Raw genomic sequence first — 23,380 nt, forward strand, 5'->3', positions numbered from 1 at the left:
TGGTGGAGAACGTTCACTTGAAACAAAAATGGATCTACACAGTATTTTCAAATGCAGCTCAGGTCCCAAATAAGACTTCACCTCTGTCTCTGCAGAAATCAGTGCTCTACGCCCCTGTTACAAGTAGGTGACACACACACTCTTAAGATTTGATTTTTATGCATGTACATCTGGGAAATGGCGGCATTGATTTACAAGCTATGCCCCCTCTACCCAGACTATAAGGTAGACTTGCTGACACCAGCCAGCTTACTTTAAGGCTCTTACCAGGGCACCCAATTACTCTTAGTAAAAGTAATACATATACAAATGGTAATGTTTGTCCAAACAGGAAGACTTTCAGGAGCATGAAACTTACAGTGCCACCAAATAAATGCAATTCTCTCAAAGGTTAAACTATTTTCTAAATGACCAGCCACAATGAAAGTTATAGATCTTGTTGAGTCTTTCCGCAGCGGGGTCATTGAGAACTTTGGTGGTCACAGTGATAAACTCAGATTTTTACATGTGTATTAGTTACACTTTTGACACATAACCTACGAAACATCACACAATGTCTTCTCACAGGTCTCCACACCACACACACGAATCGGACTATCTGATAGGACAACACAGGACAACATCTTACTACGTGAGTAACAATAGAGTATAAATAATACAATAGACAACATAAAAATACTGAATATCTATTTACAATACACACCAGAGTTTCAATTCACAGGAAATATAAAAAACATAGATGGAAAAATTCAGACAGATACAGAAAAACAATACTTTTTAACTAAACTTGCTATTTTCCTAAATGACTAAAGAATTGTAATTCCCTGGTTCATCAGCCTGGGGGCCTATCAAGCCAGCCAAAAAGGTACCCTGGCTTTTGCCACCTGAGCACAACCACAGAGGTGATCCCAGGGGTGAATTTCCTATTTCCCATCCAATCATCAAGATTTTTCTTAAAGAGTGCTAATGAGGAGCTTTGTTTAATATAGATAGGTAGTTTATTTTATTGTGGTGACAAGGTTTAGGTCCCTAGAGCATGTAGCTCGGAGGGATTGGGATTTCTTTAAGTGGAGCATGTCCAACAGCTCTGGGTTTGACATAGCTTTGTATGTTAGGCAGAGATAAGCTCTGAGCAGGCGATATGTGACGGAGTAAAGCTGGGGTTTTTTTGAGATGGTCTATGTAGGGCATCTGTTTGAGGCTAGTAATCCTCTTTGTAAGGTATTTTTGCGGCCTTTCCAATTGTTGTAGATGTCTTGTGAGATACATACCAAAAGGGGCATTGTACTCTATAATGGGTCTAATGAGTGATGAGTAGAGGGGAACAATGACTTATTTTTTTCTGGATGAGAAACCTTTTGTGATGAGGTGTGCCACGTAGAAGGATTTCCTGACTACTGTAGTGATGTGATTACCAAAGGAGAGACTACTGTCCACCTGTGTCCCAAGGTCTCTCATTACACTTTCGGTGTTAGGTATACTACCGCCTATGTTGTAGTTCATGGGTACAGAGTTTTTACCAAAGGGGATGACAATGCACTTTTTGGCACTGAGCTTGAGGCCATGGCTTTGACACGCATCTGTCTCAGTGAGGTCCTTTGTAGGATGTCCACATTTCAATTATGGTTCCTAGTTTGCAGTCATCTGCGAACTTCATTAGCCAAAGACCTTCTGTGTTAGCCTGTACTTCAGAGAAGTAGATATCAAACAGGAGAGGACCCAGGACTGAACCCTGTGGTACTCCACTTGTCACTGGTCTGAAGTCAGATATGGAGTCTGCTACTTTCACAGTGTGGGTTCTGTCAGTGAGCCAGTTGGCAACCCATCTTGTGACATAGGGATTTATACCTAGTTTAGTGAGTTTAACTACAACTCCAGAGTGGGGGATGGTGTCGAAACACTTGGCAAGATCTAGATAGACTTCTTTGACGCAGTCACCACACAGCCTATCAGATTTAGGAGACATGATCTGCCTTTTACAAACCTGAACTAGTTCCATGGGTCGTGGGGGCTCCCCTTATGGAGTGGGATAACAGTTGCTGTGCGCTATTCAGCAGGCACAAAGCCTGAGGTGAGGCTATGATTGAACATGGTACTTAGGTGGGGTGCCAGTTCATTCTGTAGTTTGTGTAGAATGCAGCCTAGGATGTTTACTAAAGCAAGGCAAGATGAAGTGGATGAGTGTCTTGTGTCAGTTCCAATAACATAGTGCTGAGTGTCACTATCACATTGCTCACTAATATCTAAAATAATTTCAGTGCTGTCTATAGAATGACATCACATCTGGTCAACTGATTATGTGGTTCCCACATTACCCTCCTGACTAGAAGCGCAAACAGACTCTAGCACAGATGTGTCACAATACACACCTGGAGCTTTGCTAAGGCACTTAGAGACTGTAAAACAATTCCAGTACTTTCATCCTTCTTGTAGAGACTAACCCAGTCATTCTCTGGTATCCCATGGTAGGAATTAGTTCACCACTACAGACAATAACAGCAGAATCCCAGACCAGACATTGCACTTCTGGCTGCGTTCAGGCCTGTGAGATAAAATCTTTATAGCCTAAACCAAGTCATTTAATTTTAAGCTATTTTTTCTAAGGTAAGCCAAGCTGAGCTTAACCCCTTCCAGCACCCTCTGTTAACATATATACATTTCAGCAGTTACCACAATGCAGCCTGACATGCATGTACATTTCTCTTCTGTCCAGCAGGACTCACTGTTGATACATTTTTAACTCAAGCAGCTTTACAAATGAATTTGTAACACAAACATCTGTACAAATCAGTTTGATATACAAATGACATAAAATTCTTTACAAAACTTCAGCTAGCTATTATGGCATATGTTACACATGCACTGCCCTACTCTCTCTGGCATAGCTTGCACTACCTCACATTGTCACATCCAGTAATAGAGATGAAGTGATAGAGCAGTCATAAACCCCAACTACATTTCAGAATACCCATCAAATTACACAAAAGTATTTTACATTTTAAGGCAATCTGTTATGATGAGCAGCTATCACACAAGGTAAGTGCAATATAAATTATCACTATCCAGCCTGCATGCATGTGTGACAAACAGAAAGAAACCCTCCAATTGTTTCTCTCTGGCAGTCAGTTTTGCCATAATTTAGCCTACTTCAAGGAAGTGTCCATCCAAAACATAGTCATATACACCCTTGCTACAAAATGAAATACCACAAATACTGGGCTGCATGATAAATTACAAGACATTCCAATCCTCCAAACCTTTCTATTAATTATTTTAGCTCATAAGCAATTGCTGTTAATGTTCTGTTTCCTAGACATGAATATACTTTATCTATTACAGCTGCAATTTCAGTGTACAACAGTTGCCTGATACAGATAACCAAGAACAAAATCTTAAAAAGATTTATACATCTTGCTAATAACAGGGAATGTCTCTGCATTACAAATCAAGAAAATAGAGGACTGCCTGATCATGCTAGAAAAAAATATTTCATAAGTGATTACTAGGCTAGTGAGCCCAGAGCACCTTTATAAACCTAGCTGTGTTTCACAAGGTAAGAAGCAAACTCTGTACCATTTGTCTGTGAGGTAAACACCTTAACCATTGTGGCAAATGCAAACTTGATAAACACAATGTTCTATAAGCTTCAATGACAGATACTTCAATACCTCAAGCTACATTACTGACTTATCATAAAACTGCTTCCACCAAATGACAGCCTCAAACTAAATCTATCCCTATATTCATTTACACTTTTTTGACTGGGTTAGTCCCATTAGGCCAATGGCCTCTTTTCAGTGGAGATGAAGGTGGTATACGTACTGACTAGGGGATGTTTGCCCAGGGTATCAGGGATCTTCAAATTACTGTGGCAACAAGGTGCGAAATGAAGGAGGAGGAACATGGGGAGTGCTACAAGCTGCAGCACAGGAAAGAACAATCTCTGGAAAAGTGTTGGAAGACACCAGTCATGGATGAGAAAAGTCAGCAAATTTGCATATTGAGAGAGTTGCAAAAGAAAGGACACAGAAATCTGTGGTTACAGTACTTGCATTAGGTTTACAAGATTCTCTTTTAAATCAGCTAATGAATGAAGATGACTTAGACAACAGTGTTGCCATTCCATGGTTACAAACTGTTGAACTGGTTCAAGAGAATTACGGAAGGGCAACCAGAAGTTTGGAAGATGCTGTGAAGTGGGAATGTAAAACACAAACACCACCGCTCTCACAATCACAGGAAGCAATAGAGAATGCACCTAGAAAGAGAACATATACTGTGGTTGTTGCCATAGAGAGAAGACCAGAGCAGAGTATTATTCAGAAAAGAAAGTTTACCATAAAGACTTCTTGAGGGGAAAAAAAGGACTTTACCATTGATAGATATGTTATTTGGGGCACAACAATTCAAGTCATTAGGATTTAATATACTATAAATTCACTCTTTAATTCACTTTGTAAAAGAGCATTTTTTAACCATGTTAAGACATCTGAATTAGACATTTGAATTAATGAATTTGTATATGCAACTGACTCAAACAAGTGGAGCATCCTTGTAATGAGCTTGTGTTTCAAACAATTACTCCAGTTTAAAAAAAAAAAGAAACTGACAGTCATGGCCGGCCTTAGGCATAGGCCACCTAGGTGGCCGCCTAGGGCACCGGTCTAGCAGGGGCGCTTTTCCAGTATTTATTTGGTGTAGGTAGACCAGGATGGGGGCACCAGGTAATGTGTTGGGGGGCCGCCGTGGAGCCCTTTTGCCTAGGGCACCAGTTGACCTAGGACCGTTCCTACTGACAGTTTATTTTAAGTCTAATGACCTACAACAAGAGGACATTAAGGACTATTTTCTATCTATATCTCAGTTTGTGAACTCTATGGAAAAATTTATATGATGAAAAGAATATATGGACTGGAGATGTGAAATAAGGGTAACACTGCAAGAAAATTAAAACAATGAAACATTCCATGTGGAACGGTTAGATATTTGGGACTCTATCTATCTATATATATATATATATATATATATATATTTTTTTTTTTTGCTTCAGAGGAATCATTTGATTAATGAATATACAAAAGGTGATGCAACTTGCATTGACAGATAGGCAATACAGCTAAAAACTGTAGGCCATATTGCAGGAATTGCAACTCTAATGAACATTAGCGGTATGACTGTGTTAAAAAAACAAGAAAATGTTACAAATGAAAATCTGAAATAATCTGTGTGATCTGAGTTAACTGGTGAAGAAGTGCTACCTGGTGAAGATGAAGAAGGGGAGGGAAAGAAGGTGATTCTGTATCTGAAGGAGAAAAATATAAATAATGCGCTGGATGCAGGATAAAAGATGTACAATTTTAATGAGACTGAAAATATACATAAAACAAGCAAAATAAAAGTGTTACTATAGCTAACAGAGCTGGAGAAATAAAAAGTGTCTCAAAAGAAAATCTGATACAAAAAAAAAGGTAAAGAAGTTTTTCTGTCCTTTTCCCTAATGTATTCAGTATAAGAAATGAAAGCAGAAGAACTGCTGAAGTACAACGGTATAAGCAGTTAAGATATGGCATAATATGCTTATTAGAAATACATTTAAAGAACATAAAAGAGAAACAGTTAAAACAAGAATAGGGATGGAAGGTCGTTATCTCTATGGGTAATAATTTACACTCAGGAATCATAATATTGTAAGAAGTTAAGTATACTACAATATATGAAGTTACCATTCACTTTAAATTGGCCATAGGTGTGAATGCTTGAGTGGTACAAAAGAAGAGCAGCAGAAGGGCTAGCCTACTGGCAGTGGGAACATTGGTTCTAGATGATCGTTACTGTTGACACCCCAGAATCCATGTAAGAAAATGGGTAAAAGGGGGCTATGGATGGATATGAACTTACTACTGTTTTCCAGGACAGTTATGGATATTAGAGACTGTTGTATTAATGTACAAGAAATAAGACTTACGGTAGTTTATGCATGTGCATCATCTATTAAAACATGTTTTCAAGGATTTAAAAATATTTAAATGTTAACATGAATACAGTGACTTTGGGAGATTAACTGTGACATTTAGGGAGGAAAAAGAAAACCAGGACGTGAAGTTAAAGTATGTAAAGAATGTTTCCACAATGTCGACATACAACAGGACAGGAACCTAAACATATTCCCATGACGGTAAAGGTAAGGACAGAAACTAATATTCTGTATTCTCAAGAGATATTAAAAGAAGCTAATACTGGCCCTTTGTGGAGTTTCTGATCTTGTAGCAGAATAGGCTGTTTTGGATAAGAACAGTTTACTACTGAAGAAGACAAAGTATATAAAAGATTAAATGGGCAATGCTCAAAATTAAAGATGTCACAAGACAAAAGGCAAGTATTATTTACAGAACATTTATAAATGAGAGGTTTTTTTTTATAGAAACTGGTTGGCGTGGTGGGATAATTACAAAATAAAATATAAGACCGTGTTAGATTAGGGATTTCCATTTTAAAATCATTATTGGACATTAGACAGGCTAAAGGGTGAAATAAATTGTGTTTCATTTATGCATAAGAGACAGTTAAGCAGAAAGGAAAATAACCTTGCTGGCCAAGCATAAAAAGACAGTTTATTAAAAAGGAAAGATAAGCATAAAGTGTGCAGACAGAATGTTCTTTTCTCAAGGAAAAGATAAGCTACAGAATGTTCCTTAATGAAGCACAGACAAAGCCTGAGACCAAAGTTAGAAAAAGTAAATTAAGGAAATTTACGAGACTAAAAGCAATATAATATGCTGTGTTCAGAACAGCAGGGCAGTTAAGGTTAGTAAGTTTGTTTGACCAGTTATGTACGAGAAGATGATAAACACTCAAGCCTGAGTACAGAAAACAGGTTATCTAGAAACTATGTCAGTTTACGTTGTTCAGGACAATCAGAATAATGTGCAGCAACTTGAATTGTTTATCAGTATTGTTAATGGAGACAGTATTCGGATATTGTGAACATCTAATAAAACCTTATTAAATGAACTATAGTGTTTGGAGAATTCATTCTGAATTACCAAGACTTGGTCCATAAGGGAGAGACTGACACCTATTCAGCACAAGCTTGGGTAATTAAGACTTTAGTTTCTCAGTCTCAATGTACACAGTGTTTTCAGCTAATTATGGTACAGTACAGTATTTTCAAATCTTACACTATGCATCTTAATGTAGAATGTTTGTGGCATAAGAGTAAAAATGAAATTTATGAGGAAAAATTTCAGATATTAGAGGAAGTAATAGGCAATAATAATGAGAAGGCAAAGATAAAGCAAAAAATATTATAATGAATAAAGCAAATATAAGGGAAAGATTATTAAGGCAGAAATATGTTATCAACAGTAGAAAGGGAAAGATTAATCCTTTTAAGTAGGCAAATGAAGTATAAACAAAAACATGCTAATGGAAGTACTGAATAAAGACTAGTCAAACTGTTGAATCTTTCTTGAAACTATGTCTGCAGATTAAACAGGATATGGGGAAGGGGTCTAATCATTTCTAATGAAACAATGGCTATATTATGTAGCGAAATTACTAGTGAGGAAGATCAAAAAAGCAAAGAGAGAGGAAGGATTGGGTCTGTATTAGGGAAAGATGGCAGAGATTACACATTTTAAGGAAAAAAAATGAGACGGGACTTATTCGGAAGAAGGGTAATAAGTACCTGGAGATGCATATCGATATGTTATGTGGATTATAAAATAGCCATGATGGTTTTAAAAATAAGATTTAAGAATACCACGAGTTTACTGATGAGAGAGTATATAGAATGAAAGGAAAGTACAAAAGAAACTTTAGTTTAGTTAGTTATAGTTAAGGAAGTAAAAGACTAAAATTACACAAAACCAAACTGAAGATAAATTGATTTTATGTAATATTAAAAAGGTACGTGATATGTCATAGTTATGGAATATTTTAAAACAGTATGAAATTCTGGATAAAATTAATTTCTGAAAGTTATGTATGAAAGTGAAAGTACTAAGATATTTGTAAATGGCTAACAAAGAGACTGAAGTTAAAAGTGGGGAAAATCGGGGATTCCTGATGAGTATGATACTTTTGGTTTGGTAATAAATGCTGTTAAAGAGAAATTACAAATAAATAATTGTGAGGGAAATTTTATTTACATGGACTTGGTAACATTGCCCATAATGACGTATTATACAGATGATGCTGTTATAATGCTTAAAAACAAGGTATGGGTAAACGTGTCATGATGGATTTGTGTTTTCTTCTGAGGATGGCTGGATATGTATAGAAAGAAGTAAAATATATGAAGAAATAAAGAAAATAGGTGGCATATATTTTATTAGACATGATACTGAAGTGTTACACATTAAATCTGGAGATGGATTATACTTAAGCAACAGAACAATTTAATACAAGGCATAAAGAGCTTGATTGTTGCATGAAAATCATAAGATTTTAATATATGCAGGGGAGGAATGAGGTTTACAAGCAGGCAGGACTTAAATGACCTATGTAATGTTTGACTGAAAATGATTCGGTAGATTATAAGTGATGTATAATGTTTGCAACTGGGAGTGTGTCGGTATGGTTTGTGACGTCAAATGCTTGCAACTAGGATTGTGTTGGTGTTTGTTTTCATTTATATAACTGTATGATTGCTTATGTCATAAGTGATGGTTTAATAAAGATGTTTCTTGTTTAAAAAAAGGGGCAGGAATTGAATAATTTATGTAATGTTGCTTAGGTTATACGATATATAGCAGTATATGCAAAGTATAATGTTTGTTAATTTTAACTTGTTAATACAGTTTGATTACTTCCATATAAATGTAAATGTGTCTATGTCACAAGTGGTAATTCAATAAAGGTGTTAAAATCAGATTTATCTTTTTAGAAAAAAATACTTAATACATTAAGCAATATTTGGAAAGCTAGTCTACTTGGGTAGAATATTTTATGGTTATAGGAAAGCAAGAAAAGGATATATTAAAAGTTGTTTTTCATGCAGGTTGAGTTCTGGACTAAATCATGTAAAAAGAGGTATAATATACAATATAAAATATAAAGGAGAGTTGAGTTTATAAATCAAGTAACTTTTGGGATTCTCTGTATTAAGTCTGGTAACTGAATGTCATAAAAACAATAACAAAAGATGCTGGGACTAAAATATTAAGTGTAAAAAATTAACACACTTTCAAATCATTACAATCCAGGAAATGTAAAAGACATGACAAATTTGAAGGAGAAGCTGTTGAATATATGACCGAAATAAAAGGATTGCAATGTCATGTAACAGAAGTGACAAAAATAGGAAACATTGGTATGAAAACATCATGGATAAATGTAACATAATGGACGTCTACAATGGAATAGAAATTAAAGAAACTGCTATAAGTACGAAAAATGACTTGGGTATATTAAAGAATGTGATAATTTTGGTGGAAACTAATAATCAATAAACTTCCAGTGAAGTCAACTATGAAGTACCACCTGAAGGGTTACATTGTGTGTGTAATTAGGAGGAAACAGTTACTTTTTTCGGAGTGTGAAAGAATGAAAAAAACTCTGGATGGGGGTTGGCAGAAAAATGTTATACTGTAGTAATTTACTTTGCATCTTGTTTCATTTATGCTTTACATACATCAGCAATTACATTGCACTCTACATGTATATGTAATCACAGTACAACGTTCGCTGCTTTTAGGCCTGGGTTGTGGCTGAAACTGACAAGTCTATTTATCCAGTTAACAACCTAACTAAATAAAAGTTCTCTCACTGATGAAACAAGGACTATTTTATAGTACCCCAACAAAACAGTCATCTATGTTCCCTGTAAACTGTTTTGACGAACAGTTGGTTCAACTTTTAGCATTTCATTATGCTCTTCTGACAACATTGAAAAAGGATCTCAAAGTCTTAACCTGATATATATAGTGCAGTGTCATTCTACTCTATGTGGTTCTGATAAAAAGTACAGTTTTGTACCTACTATAAATGTAGATGTCTGATAGATATGCAACTGCAGTCCTGACATATGGGTTGTCCTGCCTCAGGCAGCCCTTCAGTCGGCTGGATTCCAAAGTCTGGGTCCGGCGTCGGCTGATGTCGCCTCCTCCCCGACGTCAGAGCAGCCGGGGTATAAAGGCATCCGCCGACGCCATCTTCTTCAGTGTTTCTTGCCCCAGATGCCAGGTGCCCTCCAAAGAAGGCTAAATTTGGTGAATGGATAAAAAATTCCAGACATGCACAACAGTAATAAACAGATATACCATAACAGATATCCCCAGCTAATAGAAAAAAGGGGGAATGGACCCAAAAGGAAAATTGCAGAGGGGTAGGAGGGAGGGAAAACCTGACTGCAGTTGCATATCTATCAGACATCTACATTTATGGTAGGTACAAAACTGTACTATGTCCTTCAAGAATGCAACTGCAGTCCTGACATATGGGTTGAATACCATAGCCAAGCTGGGGGTGGTAGGATCTAAGATAAGGATGGTGTAGCTAAAATGCCCTGCAGGACTGCCGAAGCAAAGCCTGCTCGGGATCTGGAGTATAAAGGCAGGTTGTAGTGTTTAGTAAATGTATGCACGGAGCTCCATGTAGCAGCCTCTAGAATGTCCTTTGTAGCCACTCCTCTTAGAAAGGCTGTGGAGGTGGCTATAGCTCTGGTGGAGTGTGGCCTGACATTGGCTGGCACACCTTTTTCATGGAAAGAGTAACAGAATCTGATGCAGTGTCCAATCCATTTTGGAATTGTTTGTTTGGAGATTGCCTTTCCTTGCACTCCAGCAGCATAAGCTACAAATTGTTGGTCAGACTTTCTGGTGGTCTTTGTTCTGTCCAAGTAGTAGCGTAATTGTCTGTGTATGTCCAAAGTGTGCAGCAGCTTTTCCCCCTTATTTTGAGGGTTGGGAAAGAAGGTAGGCAGGTGAATTGCTTGATTTAGAGACACCCTGGATATCACTTTTGGCATGAATGAAGGATTGGTTCTTAGAGAAACTCTGTCCTGATGAAAAATGAGAAAAGGAGGTACTGCCATCAGGGCCTGTATCTCCGAGACTCTTCTTGCTGAGGTAACTGCCAACAGGAAAACCATTTTCCAGGAGAGAAATTGCATTTCTGAAGATGCTTCTGGTTCAAAAGGAGGAAGAGTTAATTTTTCCAAGACGAAATTGAGGTCCCATGCAGGTACTGGTGGTTTTCTGGGAGGTTTGATATTCTTTATCCCTCTTAGAAACTGTCTTAGCAAGGGATGCGAAAACACAGGTGGGTCACAGTTGTATTTTGCTGAGATTGCTGAAGCGTGAATTTTTATGGAAGCATATGAGAGGCCACTATGAAACATTTCTGCCAAGTATTCTAATATCTGAGGTATGCTCATTACTGATGCATCCTGACCCTTGTTGGCATTCCAGATGATGAATCTCTTCCACTTGGCTGAGTAGGTTTTTCTGGTGGAAGGTCTGCGTGCTTCCAGCAAGATTTCTTGAACTTTTTCGGAAAGAGAGATATGGGTAAAAATCATGGAACCCTCCAAGCTGTCAGCTGCAATGTTTGCAGGTTTTGATGAACAGTCCTGTAATTGTGCTGAGTTAGAAGCAGAGGCCATTGAGGCAAGGGCCACAGTTTGGTGTGAGTTATGCTCAGTAGCAATGGATACCAGTGCTGCCTTGGCCAGTCTGGAGCTATCAAAATTCCTTTTGGTTCTTCTGCTTTGATCTTCAGTAACACCTTGGTCAGTAATGGTAGAGGAGGGAATGCATAAATTGTTAGGGAATTCCAGCTGAAGGAGAGAGCATCCGTTCTCCAGGCTAGAGGATGGTGCGTCCTTGAACAGAACTTCTCCAGGTGATGACTGAGGTGAGAAGCAAAGAGATCTATGTCCGGTCTTCCCCATGCACTTGTTATTTGTGAGAAAATGTGTGGATGCAGCATCCATTCGTGCGGATCCAAGAAATTTCTGCTCAGCCTGTCCGCCAGAACATTGTCCTTGCCTGGAACAAACTGGGATTGCAAGTGGATGTTCAGTTTCAGGGACTTTTCCCAAAGAGTCATTGTTAGTCTGCAGAGGGGATAATAATGAGTGCCTCCCTGCCTGTTTATATACCACATGACAGTGGCATTGTCTGTCCTTATTAGCAGATGACCTTGTTGAAGGGATTTCCCGAAGGCCTCGATTGCATGTATCACTGCCAACATCTCTTTTTGATTTATGTGCAGATGCATTTCCCTGGGAGTCCATTGCCCTTGAATGCATCTGCCCTCCATGTGTGCCCCCCCATCCATGATCTGAGGCATCTGTTGTAATGGTTTGACTTGCTAGAGGTTTGTTGAAAGACATGCCTTTGTTTAAATGACTTGCTTGAGCCCACCACAAAAATTCCCTTTGCAGGCATGGAATGAGTGGTATTACATCTTCTAGATTGTGGCTGTGTTGAGACCATAAGCTTTTTAGGTACCATTGTAGCTTTCTCATGTGTAGTCTTGCCAGAGGGATCAGAAGAATGCAAGATGCCATGAACCCCAGGGCCTGCAGGATTTTCCTTGCGGTCAGCTGGGTGAGCTTTGCTAGGCTTTTGAAGTAATCTGGTAAATGTTCTTGTTTCTCCTCTGTGAGGAAAGCCATTTGTGATTGTGTGTCCAGTTTGGAATCTGTTGGGATGGCAGTAGTCTTGATTTTTGAATGGTGACTGTGTATCCCAAAGCCTGTAGTAATTGAATGACATAGTCCAAGTTTCTTATCAAGGTTTGTTTGCTGTCTGCTTGTATAAGGCAGTCGTCCAGGTAAGGGTATATTTGAATCCCCTGGAGCCTGCAATGTGCAACTACTGATGCCAGGCATTTCGTGAATACTCTGGGCACAGTAGATAAGCCAAACGGCAATGCTGAGAATTGATAATGCTCTGACCCTGCAAGAAATCTGAGGTATCTTCTGCAACTGTGTCTGATTGGGACATGCAGGTATGCCTCCTTGAGGTCCAGAGTAACCAGCCAAGACCCCTTGCCCAGCATGGGAAGGAGCTGCTGTAACGTCAGCATTTTGAATTTTGGCACAATGAGAAAAGTGTTTAGAGCGGACAAGTCCAGTATAGGTCTCCATTGCTTTTCTTTTCTTGGAACAAGGAACAGTCTTGAATAGAATCCCTGGCCTTGTTCCTGAGGAGGAACCTTTTCTATTGCTTTTATTTGTAACAGCTTTGAAACTTGTACGAGTGCCTCTGCCCTTTGATTTTGTGGCAGGTTTGGCATGCCTTGTCTCGTTGGTAAGGTATGGAAGTGGAACCTGTAACCTTTGTCTACTATGTCCAGAATCCATTTGTCCTTGGTTAAAATGTGCCAGTTCTTTGAGAATAAGGATAATTTTCCGCCTAGAGGTGCTTCTCTTTGAGCCTTGGTCGGCGGTGTGAAAGTCAAGTCATTGTGATTGTCCCTGTGGTGCAGGTGAACTACCTGCGCCACTTCTCTGATTTGGTGGTTGCCATTGGCAGCCCCTGTAGGAGCCTCGGTATTGCCCTCTACCTCGAGCACGCCTGTTTTTCCCCTTTGAAACTTGTCAGTGTCTGGAAAGGACCAATTCTTTGAAGGCCAATTCCTGCTGAATCTGGGTGGCTGAACCTGGAGGAAATCCTTGACTGTCTGTACTGATTTAGCCTTTTCCTCAATAGACTTCAACACATCCTGTGCATTAGCACCAAAAAGCTTCTGTTTTTCCAGAGGTGCATCTAGGAGCTTTACTTTAACATGGTCTGGCAGTGGCTGTTCTTTCAACCAAGCATGTCTACGTATAACGGCCCCTGTCATAGCTGCCCTACATGAAGCTTCCAATGCATCATAACCACACTGAAAAAAATGATTGCTAACCTGCTGAGTGTTAAGAACCAAATCCTGCAATGCCTTTCTATCTATAGGCTCAGGAGAGGCTAACTTTTTCTGCAAATCATCCATTAAGTAGTCCTGGTACTGAAACATATGAAAAAGACAGTTAAGTGACCTCATGGCAAGGGTGGAAGAGGTATAAACTTTTTTGCTCCATCTCTCCAGGGACCTATATTCCCTGTCCGCAGGCAAAGGGTTTTTGGCCGAGGAAGTAGCCACTCCTTTGGGCCCCTGAGAAATAGTTTCTAGATCCACATAGTGGGCCTTAAAGAGATGCTTGTGCGTTTCAGGAACCCTGTAATATCTGTCTGGCTTGACAGGAGCAGGAGGGAGAGAATCAGGGGAAGCACTGGAGTCTGAGTACACATCATCCAAGACATCCAACACTGGAGGAATAGCTAATGGTCTGTGCTGGGGTAACTTAAGGAAGGTACGTAGCCTTTTCCTGGAGTCAGAGAATTCCTGACCCTGCTACTGAAAATGTTCTCTCATGGAGTGGAGAACTTCTCAGAAAGAAATATCCTCTGGAGGAGAGGCAGAAGGAATTGATTCCTCAGCATCAGAGTCCTCGTAGGCCTGGAGGCCGGGTATCTGAGTGCTCTGAATCCCTAGAGTTTTCATCTGAAGAGAGGGTATCTGTCTGCTCAGTCCTAGGCCTTTTATCTGCAGGCGGCTGAGAACCTCTGTCTGGATGCGACTGAGAACCTCTGATTAGAGAGATTAGATCTGCAGCTAGAGTCATGATCTGTTTATCAGAAGAGGGGCCCTGGGAAAAAGATTTAGGAGGATGGGCCTTAGCCTGGCTGGCAGCCTTAGCATGTGTGTAGGCCTTGATGGACATGGAGACCGGAGGCCTAGCTGCCCCACGTGCAGGAGTAACTTTATCCACTGGTATGGTGTCAGGTAAATCTTGAGCTTCGGTTTCGGGAGGAAAATCAACAACCGGCACCGGGGAAACCTCCGGGACCGAAGTACGCGGTAAAGCGGTGTCGTCGGCCTGGAGCAGTTGAATTACCACCTCCGAAGAGACCGATGCACTCGCGGAAGGCTTAGGCGTGGTATCGGTGGACGACGCGGGCCGAGGATGTCGGTCCCGGTCCTTACGTTTTTTGGAAATATGTGCTGTCGGTTGTTCCGACGGCATGATATAAGCGTAATTTTCGCCAAAAAAGTCTTTGGCAAATTCTGCCCGGCGCCTGAGTGTGCGCTTAAAGCACAGGCAGCACAGGCCGAGACGTCGTGGTCTGGGCCCAGGCAGGGAAGGCAGTAAGAATGGAAGTCCTTATGAGGTATTTGTTTACCACAAGACAAACAATTATTAACCTTTTCAATTTTTTCTGACATCGGCTGAGGCAAGAAAAATGTTCCCCAATGGGGTACTTAGCTTTTTGATGACTTTGGTAACTAAAAACACAGGAGCTGACCGACCGGCACTTGCGAACTGCTTCTGCTTCGGGCACCGTGCAGCAAGAAAGACTGAAGAAGATGGCGTCGGCGGATGCCTTTATACCCCGGCCGCTCTGATGTCGGGGAGGAGGCGACATCAGTCGACGCCGGACCCAGACTTTGGAATCCGGCCGACCGAAGGGCTGCCTGAGGCAGGACAACCCATATGTCAGGACTGCAGTTGCATTCTTGAAGGACATCTGTCTACTACACTATTTAATCAAATGGATTTATAAACACGTTTCCTTAAAATTACTAGTTTAAAGTAATATACTCACTCTTCGTAGATTGCTTTCAGTTTTTGGGACAGAGTCAAATTTTTAGTTGCCAGGTAGCAATCCAGCTCTGCAGTGATGGCAGCAGCACTGACACCATCTTTATCCAAAACAGCAGGGCTGCACATATAACCTACAGAAAAAAAAAAAACAAAGTACAGTTACACCCCGAATGATGCGCAAAAACAGAATGAGACAGAGAGAGAGAGAGAGAGAGAAGTCAATTAAACTTTGCCTGTCATACAACTTCCTTTAACAAATCCAAGAATCGTTTCTGAATTAGAAGTGCATATATTCATGTATCATACATCCTGAAGGTCATGCAAAGACACATAGTGAAAGGCAAAAAGAGAGGTAGAGTACAAAGCAATCAAATTGTCACTGTAAAACAGCCTCCTTTAACAAACTTTATGAATTAAATTCCATACATACTGCACATTCAGTTGAATGAGCAATAAAATACTGTAAAAAAGCTTTTCTTGCATGGGGATAAATCCCCTACACCCCACACCTCATACTATTTATACATACCCATACCAAGGTCAGACAACACTGAGGAAAAAGAAAAACACCCTAAAACTCACTGTCACACAATCTCATAATAAGTCTGCTTCTGCATGTTCAAGGATGTGTGCATCGGCTAAGAAAACAACTGGATTCATCCTTCTGTGAAAATGATAATATATATGTACACAGCTTCAGTGGTCTATAATATAACATTTTGTGTGAATCACATATGATTGAATTTGATTTTATATAGTGCAGTTATGTAGGAGTGTGCAGGGAAATTAATGGCTGAATGAAAAATCAGTGATTGTGAAGATGTGCAAGACTGTGTTATAGCAGTTGGTGTGAACATACAAGTATTCACGGATTAGGGCGAGAATAAGGGTTAGGTAAAGGGATAGATTCAGTGTTGTTCATGTTTTGTGTCCTTTTGTCTTTTGTAGTTAGTGAAACTGTTAGGGAAAGGTTTTTTACTAACATAATGTATAGGGTACCCCCCGGCCCACCTTACTTGTATGCTACCTGTAACACTAATCCAACATTAGATTACTAAAACTACTACCAAGACTGCACTTGATCTCAGTTTTGTAGATGGGGTTTACTGATATAAGACTTTTTTTAGTGAGAGAGAAATATTCAGTGTTTTACAATTTGCTCTTATTACTCATTCACTATTTTGTGGTTCTCTTTCTTGTTGTACCATTTCCGAGTCTCTCTTTTGTGTTTTCAATCTTTCATGATAGAATCATATATGGAGGAGTTTAGTATTGTCATATCCACATTTGGCTACATCTGACAAAATTTGGTTGACTACATAGATGGTCTACAGGTATGCATGATGTCACAATTCTTGGAGTTGAGAAATATACCCTTATATTACATAATCCTGATATTGTGTGAATTTGGAATTAGTATATAAAATTAGTGGGATGGGGGAATACACACATGGGGTTTTGCAGGTGTTTTGTTTTTTATTAGTTTAAAATGTTGTATGCACTGAGGTCACTGCATGGCACATGAGCAGAAGAATGTCAACACAGACACTAATATTTTTGGTTGACATTTTGACGGTGGACATCTGGGTGTTTCATTGTTAGTCTGCATCCACATAAATACAGATGCATACAAAAACGTATGTGTGTCTGTGTAAAACCTGTTTGTATGTGTACATGCATTTTAAATGCAAAATATTCATAATGCACCACCTTTGGTTCACTTACCAAAGCTAAAATTCAGGAACACTAGCTTTACTGTTGGAAGAGTCCCTATAAACCCCCAATTACCTCCACAATCATCCACTGCTCAACCCAATTTTTTCTCCATATGGGCTGCAGTGCAACTTGAGAAAGAGCTCCCTCCTCTCAAAAAACATCTTCACCCCCCCCCCCCAAAAAAAATGAATCTACAGAGATGTAAGAAGCAAGTTTGAGCTTTTCCCTACTCTGAATCTGTGGCACATACAGATAAAGCCCTGATTGTGACCCATGAGAACTTATGTTTTGATTAAAGCTCTGTAACTTGTGTCTGTGAGTCAAAGCCCTTAAAGGACAACTACAGGATAATATGCATGATTTCTTCTCCCTAATGTATTTTTTTCCCCTATCTATCGATACCGCCCCTGAAGATAATCATTAAGATAAGGGGATGTATTTATTTTCTCATTTTTGGTGATTTCCATTGTTCTGCTAGCGGTACAGCTACTCATCTTTGTTAAAACTTCAATCTCGCGCTGTATGGATTCGCCGACAAATCGCCCATGTACTCTCCAAGCACTGCAGAGTAGACCACACCCTCCTCTGCTTTTTTTGACCCAGGAAACGCCCTTTATACAATTAAACATGCCCACTTTTAACATCTAAATGAAATCCTGCCTTCCTATTTGCATAAGAACACCCTCGCTCAGGAGAAGGAACTTCTGTTTAAATTTGTTCATGGGCATCTTTGTTTTTCCGATGGACCACCTAACTAGTATTCCACAAATATTCCTAGACTAATACATGTTTAAGTGACTTTTTGTGGTGAAAAAGGATGGCTGTTGCAGACAGCAGGGACAAGGCTTCCTACTTTTTTTTCTCGAGGTGACTGGAATTGGCTCTAAACTGCAAATTCCTGCAGCTTGTCAAATAACAGTATGGAATCTGCAGTTCTGGATGAAATAGCTCTGGAGACGTAAGGAGGATTGATTCTGTGCTTACGAATGAAGAAATCCAAAATGCACAGCAAGTCAACAACTGGTATTTTAGCTGGTGGTAAAAGATTTTAGTGACTTCTACCGTGTGGTCTTTTTTCACTTGCCAGTAAAGAGTTAGTGGTTGCTGTTTTGTCTTCTGCTTACTATGTATCTATGGTGTGCGGGAAGTGCATTTTTTAAGCTTAATATGTTGTAATTGGTGTACCTGATGAGTGTTTGCTAGGAAACCGCAGATTCATTGGAGGTTAAACTTTGATTGCACATGTAATAACCATAGAATATTACTCTGAGTTTTATCTAGACTCATTTTTTTCTGAACTTAAAACTACAAACTTTTGTTATGAGGGTGCATTCAGTATATGCACATCATGACATCAGGACGTGTACACTTATTTCATTACTTTCTCTGAAGTGCAGCACTAGGACCCAGAAGAAAACTTCCAGTTAAGTTAAAATAAAGTTGAAGTGATTCAAGGTGGCATAGTTTACAGAAATGTACATTTTATAAAATATAGGGATACCAGCCTAGAATGCAGAGTTGGCAGATGTAATTATGGCTACCTGTTACTGTGTACCATGACAATTATGACAGAATGGCAATTAATACGCTGTCTCCTCCTTAACCCCAAAAAACAAAACTATTATTGTTCACTCCCACCCTAAAGTCCCCCACTATTAACTTTACAATCACATCCAACAGTCGTACTAAAATAGCTCCCTACATAACCACCAAACTTCTAGGTGTAACAATTGATAATCTTAACTTTGACACACATATTAACCTACCTATTAAATCAGTTAATAAAAAACTTGGTTCCCTTTATAGACTTAACACTTTTTCACAGCTTCAACTAGGTCTACTATCGCCCAAACTCACCTACTCTCCACCCTTCTCTATGCCTCCCCAATTTATACAAACCTCTGCAAAAGCAATATCAATAAATTGGCAACCTCTTATAATAACATAGCGAGATTTGCCACTGGATCCCCATTTAGAACCCATCACTGCCAGAATCTCAAACTATTAGGTTGGCTGGAATTGCAAAGTCAGTTTCTTATACAGCAACTTACAATTATTCATAAAATTCTGCATCATCCCACCAATACTCCCATACTCTGTAAGCTTATTAGCCCATACAAAAACTTAACAACCCTACGATCTGCCAATAGGGTACTAGTATCTACCTTAAAACCCAACAACAAGTCTGGGGACTGCCTGTTCACTAACTCTGTTGGTAACATTTGGAACAAACTTCCAACTGAACTAACATCCCTTTCATCCACTCCACTGTTTAAAAAGCAACAAAGAATCCTCCTAAATTCACAGTGGTTATGCCCTTGCACTAATCCTGACGGACAGTATTCACCTCGTCCATGACCACTTCTATTGGCTATTATACCTCTCCCTGTTGCTTTGTTTTTTCTCTCTACTAATCTACTGAAGAAACACACTTCCTATGGAACCTATATATCTATATCTATATATATATATATATATATATATATATATATATATATATATATATATCTAAAAAAAACACCTAAACTGTTTTTTGTATTTGATTTTGTTTCACAAAAGGTTTTGTAGCTATTTATAACTATCGATAATGTGTATATTGTTTAGCATGTAATCGCTTTGTAATTTTTTGGTAATGTCTTGGAGCTTTTCTCCCTGGGCCTCTGCTGAAAATGGACATATATCAGTCGGACTATCCCGGTCAACAAATGTAAAATAAAATAAATAATAATAAGGAATGCTGTAAAAACGGGCATTAGAATTTACATCTTCATGCCTTCTTTCACTGGTCCCTTCTTTTGTCTGAAGTATGATTGACAAACTTAAAGCAATGGGGGTGTGTGAAAATGATCAAGCTGCCTACTGCAATACCCAATTTAATTGCCAAGTTATTAAAAGACTTAAATGAAAATTTACGTTACAGTGTTACCTCAAAAGCATTACTGCTATTTTATGGCTAACTTCACAGAAGTGGCTTAAAAACAAGCACATATAGATTTCAAAATCCTGGTGTCATGTCTGCTGAAAGGTGACCATAACCGAAGAAAGGCTCCATCAATATTTAAAGTGACAGATTCTGTCAGATGTCACTTAGTCAGACACTGACTTGAAAGAAAGGAAGCTAATACAACTGGCTTCACTCATTATCAAATTGTGTCGGCTCGACTTTACAATCCTGATTTCATTCCTAGGTGATATATATGTATGTATTTATTTATTTTAGTACACTTTTTATGAATCTTCTATCCATCCATCCATCCTCTAGTTAAGTTAAATGTTATACTCCTCTGTGCGTATCATTTTGTCTGCTTTTGCAATATCATGTGAGTGAAGTGTACAGAAGAGGAAAAAAAGGAAAACAAAAGAATGGAGTCAGTCATTGCATTATTTTCTTTTTTTCTTATATAATCTAATCATAATCCAGCTAGTGTGTTTTTTTCTGTTGGGTGTTGGCTGTTGACAGTTGTTGTAGTTGCTATGTTTTCCTTTAGATATTTTATGTATTTATTTTAAGAGACATGGGGGTTTACTGAGTTGACTATATTCTTGTTGTGTGCACAGTTATATTACAATCAACATATTGATCAGCTTTAACTTCCTGAGTCAGATATCTGCATATGATCATTGATGCAGGACCGGCCTTTGGTCAACTGGTGCCCTAGGCAAGAAGGCTCCACAGCAAGGGAGCCCGCAGGTTTTTTGCAGGGTGTGCAAACCCAAGCCCCGCCCGTGCAGCCCCACCCCCTCTGCTGCTCCGCCCACTCAGCCCCCCCCCACGCAGCCATTCCAGTCCATTACTTGCCTATTTCTACCCATTTGTCATAGACACTGTTCAAATCGCTTTGTGTGCATACTGTTTTATGCTTTACTTCTACAATGATTACAGATATTTGGATTTCATTTACAACTTTTATAGCACAAACACTGACAGACATTTACTAAACCTAAACAAAGCAATAGTCCTACAATGAAAACAGACTTAGCATTAAAACTTCTCTAACTTTGAAACCCGCATTCACTGAAACAACATTGAAACCCGCATTCAAAGAAAATGCATCTGGCCAGTGGCAGGGTAAGTTTACCTTTGGCCTGTTTCCAAATCATAGGCTCCTTGCACACATTTTTAGAACCATGGAAAAGTTATTTGATTCTCCTTCCTGACTGTATTAATTATACTATATAATAATTGAATTATATCCCTTGTATAATACAGCACCACTTGTTAGAGCGTGTTTTAAATTTATAGTTCTGAGCATTTTTCCTTTAAACAATGAAACAAATCATATGAACCAATAATGACAACCTGCCCAATTCAGAACATTTCAACCATAAAGGGCCACTCTACTCAAACTTCTGTCATACAATCCACCAATATCAATTGATATGCAGAATCTTTGCAGAAGTAAAAGTCATCTGAATAATTCCACATTAAAGAGATCTGAATCCAGTTAAGAGGTTGTTGTTAGAAAACAACTTTATATTTCAGTGTTTAATCTACAAATTCAATGCCTGCTGCCCTTGAAGAATAAATTGCCTACGTTATATTAAAAAAAATGGTAAGCTGGTATATTGCAATAGGGAATGGGTGGCAAACTGAAAAACAAGTTCATAGTTATTAGGCACCTCATCCAAAGGAGGACATACTCAGGACTGTAGCACTCCACCTCCTTAAAATACAAATCTACATGTTGTGGGAGTAGAAAGTACAGTTGTGTACTCTTACCATAAATGTAGATGTTGGAGTGTGTTCACTGTTGCAGTCATGACTGTAGGGTTCTTCCTGCCAGCAGCAGCCCCCGATCGGCCTGAGTCCCAAAGTCTGGATAGGGCGTCAGCTGAGGTCGCTTTTATCCTGACGTCAATGCGCCAGAAGGTTTAAAGACCTCAGCTGACGCCATTTCCCCAGTTTTTCTTGCCCCAGATGTCAGGTGCCCAAAAGGAAAAGGCTAAAAAAGAAACCATGCCCAAAACCTCATCAGCCAAAATACCTCATAACAGATAATACTCAAAGATAAAACAAAAGAGGGGGCAGGAGGGAGGGTAACCCAGACTGCAACAGTGAACACACTAGAACATCTACATTTATGGTAAGAGTACACAACTGTACTATGTCCTTCATGGTTCACTGTTGCAGTCATGACTGTAGGATTGAGTCCCAAAGCTAAGAAAGGGTGGCTGGAGGAGAAACAGAGGGAGCGGTCACAAAACCTTGCAAAATTGCAGAAGCAAAGCCGGCCCTGGATTTAGAATAGAGAGGGAGGTTGTAATGCTTAGAAAAAGTATGTACAGAACTCCAAGTAGCAGCCTCCAAAATATCCTTGGTAGGAACCCCACAAAGAAAAGCTGCTGAAGTAGCAGTAGCCCGGGTAGAATGAGTCCTAACATTTACAGGAACTGGATTGCCATGACAACAGTAATAGAACTTGATGCAATGGGCAATCCACTTGGAAATAGTTTGCTTAGTGATTGCTTTCCCTTGAACAGTAGGAGCATAAGCGACAAACAATTGATCAGATTTCCGGAAAATCTTGGTCCTGTCCAGGTATAAACGAAGCTGCCTGTGCATGTCTAAAGAGTGCAAAAGACTTTCTTCCTCACTTTGAGGATTAGGAAAAAAGGTAGGCAAATGAATAGACTGATTCAAGGCCACTGCTCAAACCACCTTGGGCATAAAGGTGGGATTGGTCCGTAGAGATACCCTGTCCTGATGAAAAATAAGGAAGGGTTCCACAGCCATGAGTGCTTGCAATTCTGAAATTCTTCTAGCAGAGGTAAGAGCTAAAAGAAAAGCAATTTTCCAAGACAAAAATTTCAAATCCGTGGAAGCTGCAGGTTCAAAAGGAGACGAGGTTAATTTCTCCAAAACATAGTTAAGATCCCAAGTGGGAACAGGAGCCCTCCTAGGGGGCCGAATATTCTTAACCCCTAAGAAATTGTTTAAGTAATGGATGAGAAAAAAAATGGAGGATCCGTATCATAATGTGCAGAAACAGCAGAAGCGTGAAGCTTAACAGACGAAAAAGATAGGCCCGTATGTAACAACTCTGTCAGATACTGTAAAATCAGAGGAAT

The 23,380-nt window shown here is 39.3% G+C and overlaps 1 protein-coding gene across 1 annotated transcript in view; it reads right to left on the minus strand.

Moving 5' to 3' along the window:
- The window catches only part of PGM2 (phosphoglucomutase 2), an 819,165-nt gene that overhangs the window by 224,385 nt on the left and 571,400 nt on the right, over positions 1–23,380 (minus strand). Inside the window, exon 11 of the mRNA XM_044062144.1 lies at positions 15,597–15,726. Within this exon, the coding sequence (XP_043918079.1) occupies positions 15,597–15,726 (130 nt within the window). The remainder of the gene's footprint in view (positions 1–15,596; positions 15,727–23,380) is intronic.

This window comes from Protopterus annectens, chromosome 2.part1 (genome assembly GCF_019279795.1).
Source record: "Protopterus annectens isolate FY-2018-M chromosome 2.part1, PAN1.0, whole genome shotgun sequence".
Lineage (NCBI taxonomy): Eukaryota > Metazoa > Chordata > Ceratodontiformes > Protopteridae > Protopterus > Protopterus annectens.